The sequence below is a fragment of the Gekko japonicus genome, unplaced genomic scaffold (assembly GCF_001447785.1).
Source record: "Gekko japonicus isolate JY-2015 unplaced genomic scaffold, Gekko_japonicus_V1.1 scaffold167, whole genome shotgun sequence".
NCBI lineage: Eukaryota > Metazoa > Chordata > Lepidosauria > Squamata > Gekkonidae > Gekko > Gekko japonicus.
This window is the reverse complement of record NW_015164670.1, coordinates 1,314,573-1,333,874: the sequence shown is the minus strand read 5'-3', so window position 1 is coordinate 1,333,874 and position 19,302 is coordinate 1,314,573. Positions and strand designations below refer to the sequence as shown.

The following is a 19,302-nucleotide window of genomic DNA, read 5'->3' as shown; positions in this document are numbered from 1 at the left end:
CTTCAATGTGAATGCCTTTTTTTTTTACTATTCCACTGGGCCTTCGTAACTGGAATTTTGAAACCAAAGGTTTTATGCTGCTGTGATTTATGAGATGTGTAGATGTTGTCTTGGGGCTTCAATATTTGGTTTGAACCTGGACATCCCTTTTAAATCCTTCTTTCTAAAACTTGTACTAAAATGTTGATAAACAATAAAAACATAGTTTTGAAGTTCAGATTCTGCAAGGGGTTTTTTGTGTTTGTTGTTGTTGTTCTCGGGAAGCCATTTCTCACCCTGATGACACTGGCAAAAATCAGAAGCTATTCTAACCCTTAAGAATTCCTGTGCCCTCCCTCCCGAGAGCCAGTTTGGTGTAGTGGTTAAGTGTGCGGACTCTAATCTGGGAGAACCGGGTTTGATTCCCCACTCCTCCTCCACTTGCACCTGGCTGGATGACCTTGGGCAAGCCGTAGTTCTGACAAGAGCTGTCCTTGAAAAAGAGCAGTTTCTGTCAAGAGCTCTCTCAGCCCCACCTACCTCACAGGGTGTCTGTTGTGGGGAGGGGAAGGGAAAGGAGTTTGTAAGCTGGGGAGCGAAAAAAAAGAAAAGAAAGGAGTTTGTAAGCCGCTCTGAGACTCCTTTGGGTAGTGAAGGGCAGGGTAGAAATCCAATCTCTTCTCTTCTTCTTGTGCAAAACCATTTTATCAAAGGCTTAATTTCCCCCATCCAGTGTTTTTTCTGAAGTTGGTAAGAACAGCCAACTGTATCTCATTTCCCTCACTGTCCCCAATGGAACCTCCAAATGGCCCAAACCCAGCTGGGTGTGGATAATATGAGACGGTGCTGAATGTAGGTGACTGATTTTCCCACTTAATGCTTGCTTGGAGTGTGGCCCTTCAGCCTTCTTTCTATGTTTACCTGTAGATATGATTTCATCTTTTTTTTCTTGCAGTCTGTGGAAGCCTGATACGGGAGTGGCCAGGGCAAGTATGGAGAGTTCTCTTCTGCTCTTGCACCTCTCCCCTGCTTTTTTGGGAGGGGGCAGGGGGGGAATAATACCCACGTCCCTTTCTCTAAGATAGTTCCAGGTGGGTCAGCAGCACTGGCCTGAAGTAACAGAACAAATTCAGAGTCCAGCGGGGCACCTTTTAAGACCAGCAAAGGTGTATTCAAGGTGTGGGCGTTCGTGCGCAGGCACACTTTCCCCTTTCTCTAAGAGTCACTGAAAAAGGCAATCCCACTAGACTGCAGAGTTGAAGGCAGCTGGGAAAAGAGGAAGAACCGACAGGAGATGGGTTGACTCAGTCAAGGAAGCCCTGGCCTGAGCAAGGCTGTTAAACACAGGACATTTCAGGGGATCTGTCATTCATTCACCACAGGTTGGAAGCCACTCGACAGCACTCACACACATCCTTTTTCTCTGGAGGACTGCCTTGAGGCACGGCTGCAGACTTTTAAGCGTTTGCTGGTGAGAGATCTTAAAATGTTTTCCCAACCGTAACAGTTCGGAAGATTTGGAAAGCCTTGTTTCTCCTAACCAGCATGTAGAAGACACGAAGCAACACAAAAGTCCCACTAGCAGCAGCAATATCAAGAGAGCAGAACTTAAGATGTTGTGCTTATTGCAGGAATGCCGTTTCTTTGTTTTATTCTTCCTCAACGGCTGCAGATTAAGCGAGGACGAGTCTCCCTCCCCACCATGGTATGAATATTTCAAGAGATATGTTGTGCTGTTTACATTTTGGGGCTTTTGTTCCTCAGCCTCCTTCCCCTGGGCCCGAGATGAGCAAATATACTCTCTTCTCATTGGGCCTATTATCATTTTAATTATGTTCTCCTCCCAGGTGGTCCTGTTCCTGGACGGCTGCAGTTTATAAGCAGTTGCTAAATATATGCACAATGTTAACTCATAACTAAGGTATAATTATTTTTCACAGCTTAATAAAAATAATTATGGTGGTAAGCACATTGTTACTTGAATAGCCTCCTTTTGCTGACCTTTCAGTTGCGGGTCTGTTACTTCTGTATGTAATGATTCTACAAGGGGGGGGGGGAAATAATCCTAACAACTAGTGTTTCACTTTGCTTGACAGTTCAGAGGTCGACAGTTTCATGTCTAGGAGAGCCAAGTAAATAATTCGCCATGAATAATTTACATAGGGAATTGAATATTATTATTAAATTTTTTGCGAAGCATCTGTGAACAGACTCCCATTTCTTCGAACTGAGTGACCAACGGCTTAGGGTTTCTTTCTTTTATCCTGGAGTTTAATTGAAAACCACTGCCCAGGAGAATCTTACAAACTGCCAGGAGCTGAGCACAAGTTCCACCTCCAAGAGAGTGGGAAAGGCAGGTGGGCAGCCCAGACCACACCTCACGTCCACCGTGACTCGACTTGTGCTGCAGTCAACAAGAAGCAGGTCGTGGGTGTGGGAATCTAGGGCCAGTGTGGAATGGTGGTCAAAGTGTCAGGCTATGTGCTGAGCGACCCAGCTTCAAATCCCTGCCATGGAAGTCTGCTGGAAGACCTTGTCACACACACTTAAATCCCCGGGGGGGGGGGGGGGGATGAGAGGATAAACTAGAGGAGAAGAGAATTATGTAAACTGCTCTGGGTTCCCATTGGGAATAAGTAAATAGGTGTGTGCCAGCAGGTGCATCCAGCACCCTACATAAGCCAAGAGTGGTCCCTAACACAGGCTCCGGAGTCTTTGCATAGTGTCATTCCCTCAGCAGAGGCATACTGATTCCATGACATAAAAATCCACAGCAGTCTAGCAGACACTGTAAGTACAAGCATATAAAGCAGGGGTGTCAAACATGCAGCCTGGGGGCCAGATCAGGCCCCCGGAGGGCTTCCATCAGCCCCGCAGTGGAACTGGACATCTCCTGCTCCCAGTTCTCCTGCTGCTGCTGCATCCTATTGTTTTGCCAGACTCTCTTAATCACTCAGCCATTTCATGTTTTAACCTGGGTCCTAGACTCAGAACTCTAAGCATGAGATTTCTGTGGTGAAGGTCAATAAATCAAAAGTAGGTTTGCAGCTTACAGAGCTAATGTCCCCACTACCTGGCATTACATTTTATGACGCACGTGGCCCGGCCCAACAAGGTCTCAATTATGTCAGATCCGGCCCTCATAATAAATGAGTTCGACACCCCTGATATAAAGTCCCAGACCTGGCACTCCTGGAACAAGGTGACAATTCTTTTTTGGACTGATAGGTTCTTGTTGTTGTTGTTGTTTTTTAAAAAAACAACTAGCAGAGAATAGATGGAGGCACACAGTACAGCTGCCCCCTTCCCCAGATCTGCACTGGGACTTGTGCTATTGAACTGGCGTCAGGGGTGAGTAGAGAGGCGCACAAATTTATTCAGCTCATTTAAACCCAAGCGGACCGCAAAGCCCTCCAAAAGAAAAACTCCAAACTGGGTACACCTGAGCAACAAAACGGCAGATCGATTTCTGCGCAGTCAGCGGTGGACGCCTCTAGGCTTCATCTGCGAACAGACTCAGGCACTTATTAACCCCTCCGATAAGAAAAAAACTCCCTCGCTACACGCAGAGCTTCATTCCAAATTTCAGGTCTCCATTGTGCTCCATATGGCATCACTGGGAAGTGCAGAGGTGTCGAATTTTAGACAGTTCTTTCTGTCTTCTTCCTTCCTTCCTTCCTGCCATACTATCTTGATTTCATTGTCCCCCAATGGGAAAATACGGTTTGGGTTTCATTGTTATTTAATTGTGTGGGAGACAGCTTTATTGTATTGTTTGTTGTACTGGTCTTCATTTGATTGTTTTTTAATAGAATTATGCAATCTGCTCTTAGGAAAGCAGATAAAAGTAAATAAGCAAGCAAATGTAGTAAAAACATTCATCCCCCACCCCCACTGTGACCTCTTCCTCTCCTCAAAAGCTTCCCTGGCAACAGCAGTGAAGGGAAGACCTCATTCTTTCTCCTACTGCTACTGGACATACTATTTCCGAGGCGCCCAACAGGCATATGATGGATACAGGTGGCCTGGGAAAAAACTACATTTCCCAGGGTACCTTGTGAGAGATGACACCATGGCAGTATTCTAAATGCCAGAAGGCAGAGGTTTCCCGGCAAACAGCGAAGCTCTGGGGGAAAGATAAGGAGTAGCAGCCCCCCCCCGGGGGGGTGTCATGGTGCCAAGCATAGTCTTTTTTATGTTAGGTCAAAACTTAAGCAAAATTTAGGCTCAACCAATCCTGGTATTCAGTTAGCTAGCTTTTTTTCATTTGCTGTTGCATGCCCAGTAGATTTTTCAATGAACGACCTGTTCCTGCTCCAAGTTCTCCTTCCCAGTTACTCACTGCCAGATTCCTAGACTAGTTTTGTGTGTGTGTGTGTGTGTGTGTGTGTGTGTGTGTATATATATACCTCACCATGGCAAGTAGTCACTGACAGACTTCTCCTCCTCCATGACTCCATCCTAGCCCCCTCTTTAAGGCCATCTGCAGGTCGCAGCCATCATTTTACACAAAGCCTGAGCCGGTGATGGGAAAACACACTGACAGGCTTCTAACTCGGAACAAGCAAAAGCTACATTTTGAGCGGCAGAAGTCCAGGAGCACCTCAAAGACCAACAAAATACATGGCCAGGTAGGAGCTTTCGTGATTCACTGCTCACTCCCTTCAGATACCCTGACTCAGGAAAGCTCCTCCCCTGCCACATAGTTTGTTGGTCTTTAAGGTGCTCCTGGACGCGTGCTCATTTCTACTGCTACAGACAGACTAACACAGCGGCTACCCATCTTGACCTATCAACATTTAAGAGATAACACTGTCAGGAGAGAGGGGTGAAAGCGCTGCACTGGCTCAGCATGCTCGTCTCCCACCCCCCACCCACCCACCCCCGGGAAGAACTTCAGCAGCATCACCATGTGTCTTGGTGTGGCTCCCGTGCAAACTGGGCTGCGTTTGTAACAGGCGCTCACCAACTCGCGGCCGTGGGACGGCTGCACCCATCATGGACCGCTTCAGCACCACCAGGCTTAGCGTCTCCCGTGACTGGCACACAAAGAGACACATTCAAATGCGATCCGCACCTGGCCTGCCACAAACCAGAAGCATTTTCCCCCCCTTTCTAAGTTAAAATGAAGCTGCAACCTTAAAACCTCGATCAAGAGTTGCTTGGAGATATGCAGAAACACTGCCTGAAGTACCGCCCTCCTCGAAAACCTGGTTACTTCCAAATCAACACAATGTCTTGCTGCCCTGACCTGGGAAGCCCAGGTAAGCCAGATCTCGTCAGAACGCGGAAGCTAAGCAGGGCCGACCCTGGCAAGTATTTGGATGGGAGACCTCCAGAGAACACCAGGGCCGGGAGGCCAGAGGCCGGCAATAGCAAGCCACTTCTCTGAACGTCCTCCGTGCCCCAGTAGGAGTTGCCAGAGGCTGCCATGACTTCCAGGCATGGGCGCGTGAACATGCACGCACACGCACACGCACACACTGAAAAAATACCCCCCCAAAAGTCTTCTTTACTACTGGTTGTTTTTTTAAGGCGTGCTCTAAGGAGGGGGGAAATAAGAAATTCAGCTCTTCAGTCACATCCATCCATCTTCATGTTTATGACATTTTAGACTATAGACTCGAGTCCCCAACTGGAATGAGTGAGAGTGAGGCTGCAGGCAAAACTGTCTTCATACAGCACGATCTATTACCGCTGTCAAGTTAATGTTCCATGTGGAGCCATATGGCACAAGAACATATTCAACAAAGAAAATTCCTTAAACTTGTTATCATCAGCATTTGTAGTAATTCCAAAAGCCCGACATAAACAGCTCTAATGTATTTTGGGCACTTCACTTAATATCCCTGGCAGAAGCAATGAACGCAGCACAAATAAGAGAGAGAGAGGAGAATATAAGCAGTGAAAAGCGCTACGAATTTGACTGTACGTTTTATAATTTTCCCTCAGTGATTTTCAGTTACAGCGGACCTGAGCCTCCGGACGGGAAATCACGGTTAAACAAATGACGGAAATACAAACAAACCCAGAGTTGTGGTGCGTGAAAGTGTAGTCCTCTATCTATACAATGTGGTTCACACAAGAATACCATTCCTCCCCCCCCCCTTTAATTCTCGTGTTCTTTCTTCCTGGCAGTTGTTGCATAATTACAGAAGTCTAGCCACGCTTCATTAGCACTAAGGCAATTTAAATCAAGTATCTTTCTATGCGTGGAAGGTAGGTCATAGCTGAATTGCGAACTCCCTGGCCCCTCTGGTACCTGGCACAACCCATCGTGTCAAGTCAGAGACAAGGCGCAAAGACGAGAAGAACTTCACTGCAGCCCCCAGAGCAGCAACAATAAAGTGCTGAGAAAACACACTATCAAATCCTGAACACGGCATCAATTTCGGTTAATTACAGCCTTGTCAGCAATGTGATTATTCAAACAGCTCGTGCAAATGTTAATGAGTTCCTATTTGCATATTTATTTTTTTCCTTTGTTGAAATGTCATTATTACATTCAACAATGATGAATACTGCTGATGAAGTAGTCCGATATGTAATTAGTCATTAAGTGGAATAAATAGATCAATTATGGAAAAACCCAAGATTAAGAAATATCAAACAAGACCGCCCAACATCACGAAAGAATCTTTTAAAAAGAGAGAGCGAGACCACTGCATACTAATTTTCGTTATTTAGATTTCAAAATTGTGAAGTTCAACTCAGAATGTCAGTGAGGGTTTTACAAGTAAGGATATAAGATACCCGATACGGAAGGTGAGGCAGAGGGGAAGGGTTAACCCCGTATTATTGCTCCAACGCTGTCGTTGCCTGGAGCCCTTTTGGTGTTAACTGTTATTGACTTCGGCCTCCTGGGCCCAGGGGATGCACTGTGTATCCAGCCTCTATTTTTATAAGATCCGTGGAAATCGGAGGAAGCGCAGCTTGCAATCTTAGCTTGTTTTAAAAGGGAACATCTTGCTTAGCCCTTTGCGACGGCTGGCTACAGTTATTCAGCCGGTTCTTGCTATTTGCTGCAGAACACACACACACACACACACACATTACTGTGGACCAGATGGGAACATTCCACATGACCAAACCAATCAATCACCTCGGTGGGGCGCAGGTGCAGCACAGCCGTGTAGCAACACACCATTTCACAGTCTATCGGGCACAAACACATGGTCACCAATCAATGGCACCCCAAGGACCCCCGAGGAGGGGGGCTCTCTCGAGCCTTACTGGTCCATGCCTGATGACTTCATAATCACACATCATTTCATTCACTGGAGGATACAAACCAGCATTCTAATAACCTCCCCACTGAAAGCGTTTCATGTTGCGCATATTAATAAGAGCGCTGTTTATAGTGAAGTCACTGACTTTAAGCTCCCTGGAGCGCAGATTGCAGCAACTCGAAACCGAAAACTTCTGCCCGGGAGGATTTTCTCCAGAGCCCAAGATCAATGATGTTCCCTTCACAACAAAGAGCGCGTATGATGCTATTATTCTGACACAAAGAAACCGTGAAACAGTACTGAGCCTGCAGAGATGAACACCCACGCAAACCCACACCCAACCCCTGAAGACAAACACAGTGCGCCAAGCACACTACCCATACAGTATTTCCTTTGACAAGCTCCCTGTGCAAATGGCTGGACTGGATACTAACAGGTTTCTCCCAGTGGCCTGAGCAGCACCACCACCGCAACGCCTCTGTGCAGTTCCTTACACACAGACCCCTTATTCCTGGGGCAAAAATTGGGGGGAGGGTGTCTGCATGTGTGGAATCTTGGCAGGGCAACTACTGACCGTGCCTACTCATGTTCTACCCACAGAGAATAAGAACACCCCCCCCCTTGAGAAGCACTGGACACTCACTACACATTTCCTTGGGACCTTCTGCCCCAGTTTCTGCAGTGTCCTCCTCCCTCTCGTTTCCAACACAGCCATACCATGAGGGGTTGTCATGCACGCAAGCCAACAACAGACACTACACTGTACACCACCAGAGCCTCTCCTTACATCCTTGGCCAACAACACGTTTTGCTAAACAGCCATTCTGAAATGGGAGCAAGGGAGGGGGAGTGGGTTGAGGTCCTAACCCCGACGGAGTTCACTGCCAAGTCCTAATGATGTTATGCCTAGAAGAGGGGCACATTCCTTGTGCTTTCTTTTGCTTCCAGGTTACCAAATGGGGACTTGCATCACTCTGAGGGTATAGCTCTGGACAGGGCTGCTAGTTGCTGAGCCCCACCTAATGCCTTGGCTTTAACTCAGACTCTGGCTTACGGGAGATGGCCGAGTGAACTCATACTAAGCCTAACGAAGGTTTCCTTTAGGAGGGCTGGTGAGCCCTGTGACCTGGAGGGCTGTGTGGCCACCAGGCATGGCTGGACTTAGACTTCCATGGCCAGCAAGACTCATTGGCAAGAGATCCTGCACGAGGGCTCACTCGAATGTCCAAGTAGAGGAAGTGGCTAGGAGCTCATTTTGTGATAACTCCTACAGCCCCGTCTTCATTAACTGGAGGGCAAAAATATTTGTGATAACTCCTACAGCCCCGTCTTCATTAACTGGAGGGCAAAAATATCTTGTGTAGATGTTCATCTTTGACACACCAGAATTAAGAACTTTCTGACAGACAGCAGCAAACCAAGACTGGATGCTGTATAAACCAAATAAGCTTGCAAGAGTTTGGGCTCCTTCCCATGATCTTCTTCTGCGGCATACACTACAGCAGGGTTCCCCAACCTCTTTCAGTCCACGGGCATCTTGGGTATTCTGACACAGAATAGTGGGTGCAACAGCAAAATGGCTGCCACAGAAGGTGGGGCCAACCACAGAATTTCGGGGAGCTAGGTTGTGTGTTGTTGTTTTTTAACCAAATTTCTTCCTTCATTTCTCTTTCCACTCTTCTGAGCAACAGGTCCTGAGTAGCGACAGTCAATCCCAATTAGGGCTAAATAGGAGAAAGGAAGAATCCAAGCCAGACAGGACAGGCTATATCATATTACGGAAGATGCCTTTCACAAGCTGCCTGAACTCTCAGGGCCTGAACAAGGGATTTAGCTGAGGAAAGAATACTTTCTGGCCTAGAATCCACCAAAAAATCGAGCAAGGCTCTATATAAATCTAACAGCGACTCATCACCACTTCGGGCAGGAGCTCTCTGCAACAGGATACCTTTTAATCTCCACAGCCAATCAGATCTCCCGTGGTCAATCAGAAGCCCTGCTGGGAAAAAGACCCATCTGGCTCCACCTCCTCTCTAAAAACATTTGGCAGGCCCCACTACAGCCCGATGCTTCCTGGTTTTCACCAAAACATGGCTTGCAATCTGAGTCTTATCAGGCAAGGATAATGTTGGTTTTTGTGCCGTGGCCAGCTATGACTTTCTGCAAGTGACTCCTTTGCGTTATGTCAGAGGAGTGTCTCTCTTGGTCAAGCTTGATGGAGGCTTCTCACAGGCTCATTCACAGCGCAGCGCTCGCTCTGAATCACGTTGCACCTGAGACCTCCTTCTTGAGTGCAAGCAGCAAAGGCAGATCTTGAGCACAAGTAGCAAAGGGAGACCCAGCTCCAGAGTCCTGTGGAAGGAACCACCTTTGGGCAATCATGGAATGAGCGCATGTGGAAAGAGGGCCAGACTCCAGACTTCAGCCCTCAACAAGGAAGGGCTTGGTCAAAAAAAGAGACAATATGGGAGATGGATAAAATGAGACATAAGAACATAAGAGAAAAGCCAAAGTTGGATCAGGCCAAAGGCCCATCCAGTCCAACATTCTGTGTCACACAGTGGCCAAAAACACCAGGGGCCATCAGGAGGTCCAGCAGTGGGGCCAGGACACTCGGAGCTCTCCCACTGTTGCCCCCCCAGCACCAAGCACTTTTGCCCCCCCCCCAAGACCTTAATTCCCAAAACATATTCCAGTTACTGGAAGTCAAATATACAAAAGTTTTAGTGCCACGGGTTTTTGTTTTGTTTTTATTCAGCAGACAAACTGTATTTTTGTTGTTGCTTATAGCTACTCATTTAGATAACTAAGAGTTCTACCTCTCTCAGGCACAGTCCGCTTCATTGAGAGCGGCCCACCCCAGCTTGGCTCCTCCTCCTCTTCTGCCTCAACTCCTTTTCCTCCTCCCTCACAGAACGTTCATGGCTGCAGTGGACGGTCTGCAAGGCCCTTCTGTTTCCAAGGGTGCTCAGAGGGGAACAGGGTGCAGCTGAAGGGCCCCCGCCCCAGGCTCAGGAGAGCAGCAGGGCAGGTAGCGGGAGAAGGGAGGCTGCAGCACGGCCCCAGGAGAGCCGCTCGAATGGCCTTTAGTCTACCGTGCCGAAGGCTACCTGGGCACGAGGAAGATCATAACATCCGGAATTTCTGAGGGCACATTCTGTAAGGACGTTTTCATATTTGCAAGTCGTCAAGGCAGCCTAACGGGTGAGGGAAAGGCTAGACCAGATACATCTGGGACGGCCAACACCTCCATCTTACATTTTTTTTAATTATTCCACCTCAGTCATGATACCAGCCTCTGTGCCACTTAGGCCGCATCCTCTCACCTAATTTAGACGGGAAAGACTGACATAAGGTCCAGGCATTGCCCTTGTCCCAAATCCAGAAGCTGCAGCTGGTGCAGAATGCAGCGGCGAGGCTGTTGTGTCTTCCTGTGCGGGAACACATCCAGCCTGCCCTAAAAGCACTGCACTGGCTACCGACAGCATACCGGATGCGGTTCAAGGTGCTGGTTCTTACCTTTAAAGCCCTACAGGGTCAGGGACCTACTTACCTAAGGGACCACCTTTCTCCATATGTTCCCCAGAGAGCACTAAAATCGGGGTCCCAAAACTGTCTGGCTCTCCCAGGCCGTAAAGAAGCCAGGCTAGATGTGACAAGGGCCAGGGCCTTTTCTGTGGCGACCCCTTACTGGTGGAATGAGCTCCCGGATGACATCAGGGCCCTGCGGGACCTTTTCCGCAGGGCCTGTAAGACAGAGCTCTTCCACCAGGCTTTCGATGAGGGTGCCCCCTTTCAATAGTGTGGCCCTGGCCCCCCAACATCAGCACTAACATAAGAACGAACAGCCTGGCAAGAACCCGGAGTGTCGTGGTAGCTGACCCTTAGGTAAGTAGGTAGGTCCCTTAGGTAAGTAGGTAAGATGCTGAGAGAACGCCGCCATCTTTTATTAATATTTATGTTCCTTGAAATCTAAATTTTATGTGCTATGGTTTCAATTTAACTTTTGTGTCTTAACATATCTTGTCGTTTTAATATTTATATATATTCTGTAAGCTGCCCCGAGCCTGCCACGGCGGAGAGGGCGAGATACAAATAAAATAAATAAAATAACATTTTATTTCTGATATTCTATGAAAAATAATTTTAAGCGTTTTGCAAAATAGAACCGGCTTTTGTCTTCTGAGCCCAGGGAAACAAGCAGTGCCTTTTAGATGAGCGACGTGTTCCTTTAAGTGCGGCGGGAGGGCGGGGGGAGCCTTTTTCTCACACCTGCTCCCTGTATCATTTCTTTACACTTGACTTCAAAGGCAGCATCTTCACCATGCTGAGGGCGGCAAGTCGGTCAGAGGGAAAGGACTCCCTCGGAGCACTTGCAAGCAAAGACAGAAATATCAGCATGGCAAACACCTGTGACCTGTGAATTCTAATGTCCTTCACCTGAGGGCAATCCCTGGTACTCTGCCCGCCCCAGCTGCTAACAGGGAAGACGCTGAAGAGTTGGGGGGGGGGGGCGGTGGTGTGAGAGGAGAGAGATGCAAGTGGACACCTGCTACCACCTACACCAGGGAAACCGGATTCCTAGAGGCTTTCTACAGATGTGTTGCTTTGTTAAGGGAGACCTGGGAAACTATTTGACCGAAACAGTGCTATGAACGAAAGGGGAGCAGGGAAACAAGGTTGACATGCTATCTGATGTGCCTAAACCCAAAGATGAAAATGCTCAGTACGCAGTGCTGGTGCTGCATGACCGTTTGGTTCCATGAAAGAAGAAGGGGGGGGGGGGACAAAAGAACCAGGCCCACATCTTTATTATGAGCCTCATTCAACTCATGCAACACTTCGGGCAAAATGGCACAGGCCGCATCACAAGACCCTTCCGATCAGAGCCAAGTACAACACTGGATGAAGTCTTTTGGACTTGGTTCTTTAGAGGCAGGCAAAATTTAGAAGCGAAAATCCTATGTAAAGGGTGTGTGGGGGGGCTCTTTTTCAATTAAGCAACTCTTTCATTGCCTTAACAGACATCTCTCATAATAGATTATCAATAAGCGTAGCTTTAAAGAATGCATGTCTGTTAGTAAATCAACAGCCTTTGAAAGCCTCAGTCTTCTACCTGGAATTCTGTATTTACAGGTAAGAATATGTCTTCTTCCTAATGAAAAATGCATCAGACTCATTCAGTTTCTTGTGCATTCTGTCCTTACTCAGGAGCAGGTGATCAGACAGAGCCAGTTTATGTATGCATGAGACACACAGACCACTGCAGTTCCAGCTTTTAAGAGATACCCCCAAATGGCTTAGGCTTGGCCAGATCTCCAGCCAATTTATTTACTTCAGTTCTGGGTCCTCAGGGGAACCAAAAGCAGCTTACAACATTCTCCTCTCCGTTTTGTCCTTGCAACAACTCTATGAGGTAGGTTAGACCATGTGCACGCGAGAGGCTCAATGTCACGTGGCAAACTTCCGTGGCAGAGTGGGAACTCAAATCCAGATGTCCCGGAACCTAGTCCGGCACACTACCCACTGTAGAAGAAGAAGAGATTGGATTTATACCCCGCCCTTCGCTCGGAGCGGCTCACAAACTCCTTTCCCTTCCCCTCCCCTCCCCACAACAGACACCCTGTGAGGTAGGTGGGGCTGAGAGAGCTCTTTCAAGAACTATCCTTGAGAGAACAGCTCTGAGAGAACTTGTGGCTGACCCAAGGTCACACCAGCAGCTGCAAGTGAAGGAGTGGAGAATCAAACCTGGTTCTCCCAGATTAGAGTCCACACACTTAACCAGTGCACCAAACTGGCTCTCCTAGACCAAACTGTAGCAGAAGAAGAAGAAGAAGAGACTGGATTTATACTCCGCCCTTCACTTGGAGTCTCAGAGCGGCTTAGAAACTCCTTTCCCTTCCCCTTCCCACAACAGACACCCTGTGAGGTGGGTGGGGCTGAGAGAACTCTGACACAAACTGCTCTTTCAGGAACAGCTGTGCCAGAGCTTGTGACTGACCCAAGGTCACATCAGCAGGTGCAAGTGGAGGAGTGGGGAATCAAACCAGGTTCTCCCAGATTAGAGTCCGCACACTTAACCACGACACCTGCTCTCAAGGATGTGGGCTGCAACCTCTGTGACTCGGAAATAGGATTAAGCCAAAAGTAAACTTTGCTGGTCACTCAAATCAGGGATACAGTAAACCACACCAGCAGTCAGAGCACTCTTAAGAAGAACGTACGTAATCTGTTTCCCCAGCAGAGACGCTCTGCCTCACACACACACACACACTCTCAACACTTCCTCCAAGTTGCATCATCAACAGGTCCACCGGGGAGCCCGGCCGCTATGCAGCACTTCAGATTCCATTTCCTTCTCTCGTGTCCAACAGAAGCAGAACTGCACAGTCATCTATTTTAAGGCGAACGGATGATATAACGCGGCCTTCCACAATGACAGCCACTGAATGCTATTTGGTATTTGTTATCTCCTGTAATTTTAACGGCTCTTGGTTGTTGCAGTGCCCCACCTACGTTGCATCCCAGTTCTCTGGGCCTAAAATGGGCCTATAAAGGGTTTAAACCAAGGAATAAATTGCACAGTCAAAACTGATGCACAGCTACCAGCCAGAAGCAAAGCACAGACATTTGCTGTCTCATATGAATGTGAGAATGACCACGCTGCATCAGAGTCAAGGTCCACCTGGTCAAGCATCCTGTTGCCAGCAGTGTCCTGAAAGGCGCCCCAGAGAAGCCAGCAAGCAGGCCCTGCAGACGAGAACCCTCACTGACTGACTGACTGACTGTTCCCCAGAGTGTGACCATCACAGGTATTCAACCTCTGAATCCAGAAGTCCCATTCAGCCATCATGGCCCACAGCCAACAACAGACCTCGCCTCCGCAGGTTGCTCCAACCAATGCTCCCTCTACGCTGTGGAGTCTTGTGAGCAAAAACTCTACTTTGTGAGCTACTGGCATTAAAGTCGTGAGCGAGCAATTTGGCTACTGCATAAATTAGCTTGCTCTGGAGCCGTCCTTCCTGAGCTAAGACACAAATGTGTGCACCGGAGGCTAAAATATTGTGAACTAGCTCACACTAACTCAGCTTGGAGAGAACACTGGCTCCGACCCCCCCCCTTAAATCCATGTAAGCCAATGGTCGCCACCGCATCCTGTGGCAATGAGTTCCACAAGTGAAACGCCCATTGTGGGAAGTAGTGGTACATCAGCAGCTTGAACCCAACAATCATTCAACTAAGAACTACATTAACGTTCTTCAAAAGCCAGCATAAGCACCGCCAAAATCCCAACATCAGGTTAAATAGCAGAAACATCTTTACGAAAGAAGTGTTAATACACAGGGCAATGATCATTCACCTGAATGGGCTAAGATACAAAAGGCACTCAGACATTCATTACCTTTTATACGCAACCTGAGTGGGGTGGGGTGCAGTTCCGATTAACAGAACTGGATAAACTTTAGGTAAAGGTAAAGGTTCCCTTGCTCGAAAGCCAGTCGAGTCCGACTCTAGGGTTGCGGTGCTCATCTCCGTTTCAAAGCCGAAGAGCCAGCGCTGTCCGAAGACGTTTCTGTGGTCATGTGGCCAGCATGACTGAACACCAAGGCCGTGCACGGAACGCTGTTGCCTTCCCACCGAAGCGGTACCTATTTATCTACTTGCAATTTCTTGCTTTCAAACTGCTAGGTTGGCAGAAGCTGGAACTAGAGACGGGAGCTCACTCCGTCTTGCGGCACCCGGGTCTCGAACTGCTGAACTACTGACCTTCCACAGCCTGCAGTTCAGCGTCTTAACCACTTGAGCCACCGCAGCTCCTTAAACTTTACAAAGTAGAAAACTTTACAAAGTAGAAAAGTTCTACCAGGACTTTAAACCTGTTTCTATGCAGATTCTACAAGTGGGGAGCTGCGACAAAATGTAGCAGCCTGCATAGCTCTGGCTGGGCCACCTGAAGACAGGTGAGAAAAGGCTCACCTCTGCACCCGTTTCCTGCACCGTTTCCCAGCTTTCCAGCCATCCGTGAGGCATGAGAGAGAGCCCACTGGGGCAGTCATGCTCAAGAGGAGTCTGCATCTGACTTGTTCGAGAAAAGACATTAAGTCCAGGAGGGGCACCATCAGTCCGCTTTGGATGGATTTTGTCCAAGCCCAGGCCATGCCAACGGCATTCTCTGACACCAGAACAATTTCTGCGGCAACTCCTGAACGACCAGGAGACTCACTCCCTCACAGTGACAACATCAACAGGATAATTCTAGAATTAGGAAGGAACACAAATCACTTTGACATAATAGCTGTACTTCCTCTGACAAAGGCACTTCAAAATGTCTGAATGAATATTAAAATGCATCTTTCTGCAGCAAATTGTTCATTATTGAATCATTATCAACACTTGTGATACAAAATTTCTAGCTTCTGCAATGTACAATGTCATTAAAGTGTTTAAGAGCTCCATCACCAAAGGCAGGGGCAATTCATAATCCACTATCTTTCCAGGCAAACATGCTTATGGCTGAACATAATAGACGAAAATAACATCCCGCTGACATACAATTCCCTTTTTAATGGTGCCTGCATGCGCGGACAAATGGTTAAAACCTGAGACAGTAGCATATTTAATGTAATACAATTTTGAAAACTGCAAAAAAAAAAATTGTTATCCTTTGGTAGGGAAATGGGATAGAACAAATAAATGCAAAGCACCAAGATGGAAAAACCCTGAAAAACATAAGAGTGGGACAACACACATAACCCAGCATCAGCCAGCCAGCTGTGCATTTCCACATGGATCAGCCACCTTTCTGATACATTTTTTAAACAGTGAGCATTCAAACTTTCAACAAAAAGAGTAGAAAGCGACACAAACAGAGAACAACAAAAACCTTTTAGTACAAACAGCAGCCTGAAGAAAGCTACCCCCCCCCCCCGCCGCCTAAAAAGAATATGAAAGAGCGGATTAAGAGGGGCTTCTTTAAGGATGATGTCCCCAAGTCAGAGTTGGGGGGGGGGGGCAGGAAGCCAGTCCCAGTGACCTCAGACCGGGAGGCCGCTTGTTGAAAGGCAGTTCCAAGATGGGTCACACCCAGCCTGCAAAATTATACCCAGGAAGCCAGGGCAAGTTATTAGGTACTCTCATGTACACACACACGCATCTGCGGGCTGGATCTCCCAGCAAAGCCAGCTCTTTTAACGACAACTGTCTCCACTGGCACCATGAAAATAACAAGGCATCTAGCACTATCTGGACACACGTGCAAAATGAAACTCTGGAGAAGATACAGCCCTTTTTAAAAAAATGATAAAACAACAAAGAACGCAAAGAAGGGATTAAGACAAAACACCAACATTAAGTTAGAAGTTAACTTGAAATGGGCACGTCTTTAAAATACTGGTCAGAGTCAGGACATCCAGGTCTCCGCCCACATATGGCCGAAAAGGCACACGTTGATGCGGCCACCGTGCCGAGAAGAAGCTTGCCTGCCTCTGGTCAGTGGCTGGAGGAGAGAGCCCGCTCCTAGCTGCCCACCACCACCACTGTGTACCAGCTTGAGTGCCATGATCAAACCAAGGCTGGAGCTATATGAAGCAAAAGGTGAGAGTTCTTACTTTGAAAATGCATGGCCAAATTGGATTTGCTATAGATGTTACAATGACAGAATAATGTAGTATAGACTAGAGGTGTGTGGGGGAGTGGGGGATTGGTATTTTTTGGGTTTCGGGTATACTGAGCCTGGAAAATATCAGTCTTTTCCGATATTCCCGAATCCCAATATTGGTATGGCATTGGGATTTGGGAATCTTATTGGAAAATGCAAACTTTTTCGGCTCCATTATATAATAGAGAATCGATCGCTTGCTGAGTTGTACTGCCGCCTCTGCAAGCAGGGCTTGGAGGAGAAGGAATTTAAAGAGACCACAGTCTTTTTAAATGCCTACTGCCTTCTCCAAGTGCAGGGGCAGTGCAACTCACTGAGTCACGCGGCAGGGCTTGGAGGAGAAGGCATTTAAAGAGACCACGATCTCTTTAAATGCCTTCTCAGTATAGCTGAAGGCACCCAAATAAAAGCCAAAAAAATCGACTTTTTTGGGGGGGTCAGCTATACTGGCAGCCGAATACAGATCTCTGATCAGCATTTGGCTTAAAAATATCCGGAAAATATCGGTAAGATTTTTTGAGGGTATTTTTCCAGCTCAGACAAACCGAATGTATACCCCTAGTACAGATCACACAGTCAAACACACTGGACATTCCCTTAAACAGAACGCTGTTAAAAGTTTAAATAGGGCTAAATTCATTTTTGCATCTGGAATTAGGAAGGTGATTGCTTTCTGGTTTTGTTTTTCAAAACACAGAGGCTGAAAATACTCAGCAGCCTTGAAAAATGGCACTTGCGTAGGAGCCATTTACCCCCACCCCCAGCCAGCATGCCATTAATTGGGCGCGAGCAGCAGGCTCACTCCTTCCTCCCCAGCTGACCTCGTCATGCAGAAACATAATATCCAAACTAAAATAACCGGATCTGATTTGAATGCAGGATCTCCACTGTGCCGCGTACTGAACCTTCAAGAGAGAGACAAGGGTCATCACCACCCCGCGTAAGGAAGATGACTTGGCGTTTCCTGGTTCAGACAGTACCTTCTGCACGTGCTAAGATTACTGGAGGAGAAAGGAGGAGCACCTGTCGGCTGATTCTGATCTTATTAGGGATAGGTGGCAGGATTTCCAAAGAGGATACACTGTTTTACACCACTTTTGGGTGCTGGACATTCTCATGTACAAGCATAAGGTGGGCAGCTGTGTTTACAAACCGTGCAGCACAACTGTCCATCTGCCAATCCATGAAACATTAAAACAATTTAAAACAAAAAAAAGGCCCAGAGAAGAGATATCCAGAAGACCACCAGGATTTGAATTTACATAGCCCATGTAAGACTGCTATGGCAGTTTTCTTAAGAAATAGTATCAGGAGCATGACTAGGTCACAGACATGAGGGAAAAACCTAAGTCAAATGCCAGTTCAACAGATAGAGACGCATTATGAGGAACTCCTAGTCCTCAGACACGAACTAAATCAATACTGCTTCATGACTATTTATAAATCAGTACAATTGCAGCTTCTCCCAGGCCCCTTCCCACCCAACCATAAAGAACTGCCTCCATCAAGGCAGCCTCTTAAGACAAGGAAAATACTCTTAATCCAACAGTGAAGCACACTCCCTGTGTTGTTTTCAACATGCTTCACTTGCAAAAAGATACAGAACCAAAACTAGAAACTAATTGCTGAAATGACTTAAATCCACACCTAGTTACACCAGTATTTTGAACAAGCACAAAGACTGAATGGAGAAAGATAAAACCTACAGGACCTAGTTTTTGGTGCCTCGATCTCTTTCACAAGCCGTGACATAATTCCCAGAATAAAACTTGCCTGTCATAAGAAATACTCTAAACTTACAGGCACCTCAACTATCATTCTAGAAAAGAGGATTGGGAAAGGTCTCTTTGGCCAGAGAAGGACTGAGGGGCTACTCACAAAGAATCGCCTACTTACCCATCAGATTTGAGTTCGTGAAAGGTGTTGGGGACAATCCTTCACTGGGCCCTAATCGACTATCATTCAAGTGATCCCCATAATGAGAGCTCTCTGTAAAACCCTACGAGGGAAAAAAACAACACAGATGTTTAAGAGATTATCTGCAGCCCTACTGGGTGAGTTCAATGACACCCTCCTAACTAAATGCAGAGACAGTGGGTCATTTTCCCTGAAGTTGGTTTTATGTCTGCATACCATGGAAAGAAACAAACAAACCATAGATGTTGCTGTCTCATCAAATTTTAAAGCCCCCAATAATAACTAGGGCAGGGGTCCGGGAGGTGAGATCAGGTCCCCAGAGGGCTTCTATCAGGCCCGCAGTGGAACTGGCTGTCTTCTGCTTCTTCTTCCCGTTCTGTTGCTGCTGAGTCATCATAGGTTTGCAGCTTACAGATACACACCTGAACAGCATACTCAAGATTGCAACAGCAGACATTTTGATGCAATAATTCAGAGCAAGAGGTGTAAGTTATCAGACACTGTTAAATAAACAAAATA

At 47.2% G+C, this 19,302-nt stretch overlaps 1 protein-coding gene across 5 annotated transcripts in view; it reads right to left on the bottom strand.

Moving 5' to 3' along the window:
- TCF12 (transcription factor 12) overlaps positions 1–19,302 on the bottom strand; it is a 137,743-nt gene that overhangs the window by 67,412 nt on the left and 51,029 nt on the right. For all 5 annotated transcript variants that reach the window (XM_015409186.1, XM_015409187.1, XM_015409189.1 and 2 more), the window contains one exon: positions 18,763–18,865. In XM_015409186.1, coding sequence (XP_015264672.1) covers positions 18,763–18,865 — 103 coding nt within the window. The remainder of the gene's footprint in view (positions 1–18,762; positions 18,866–19,302) is intronic.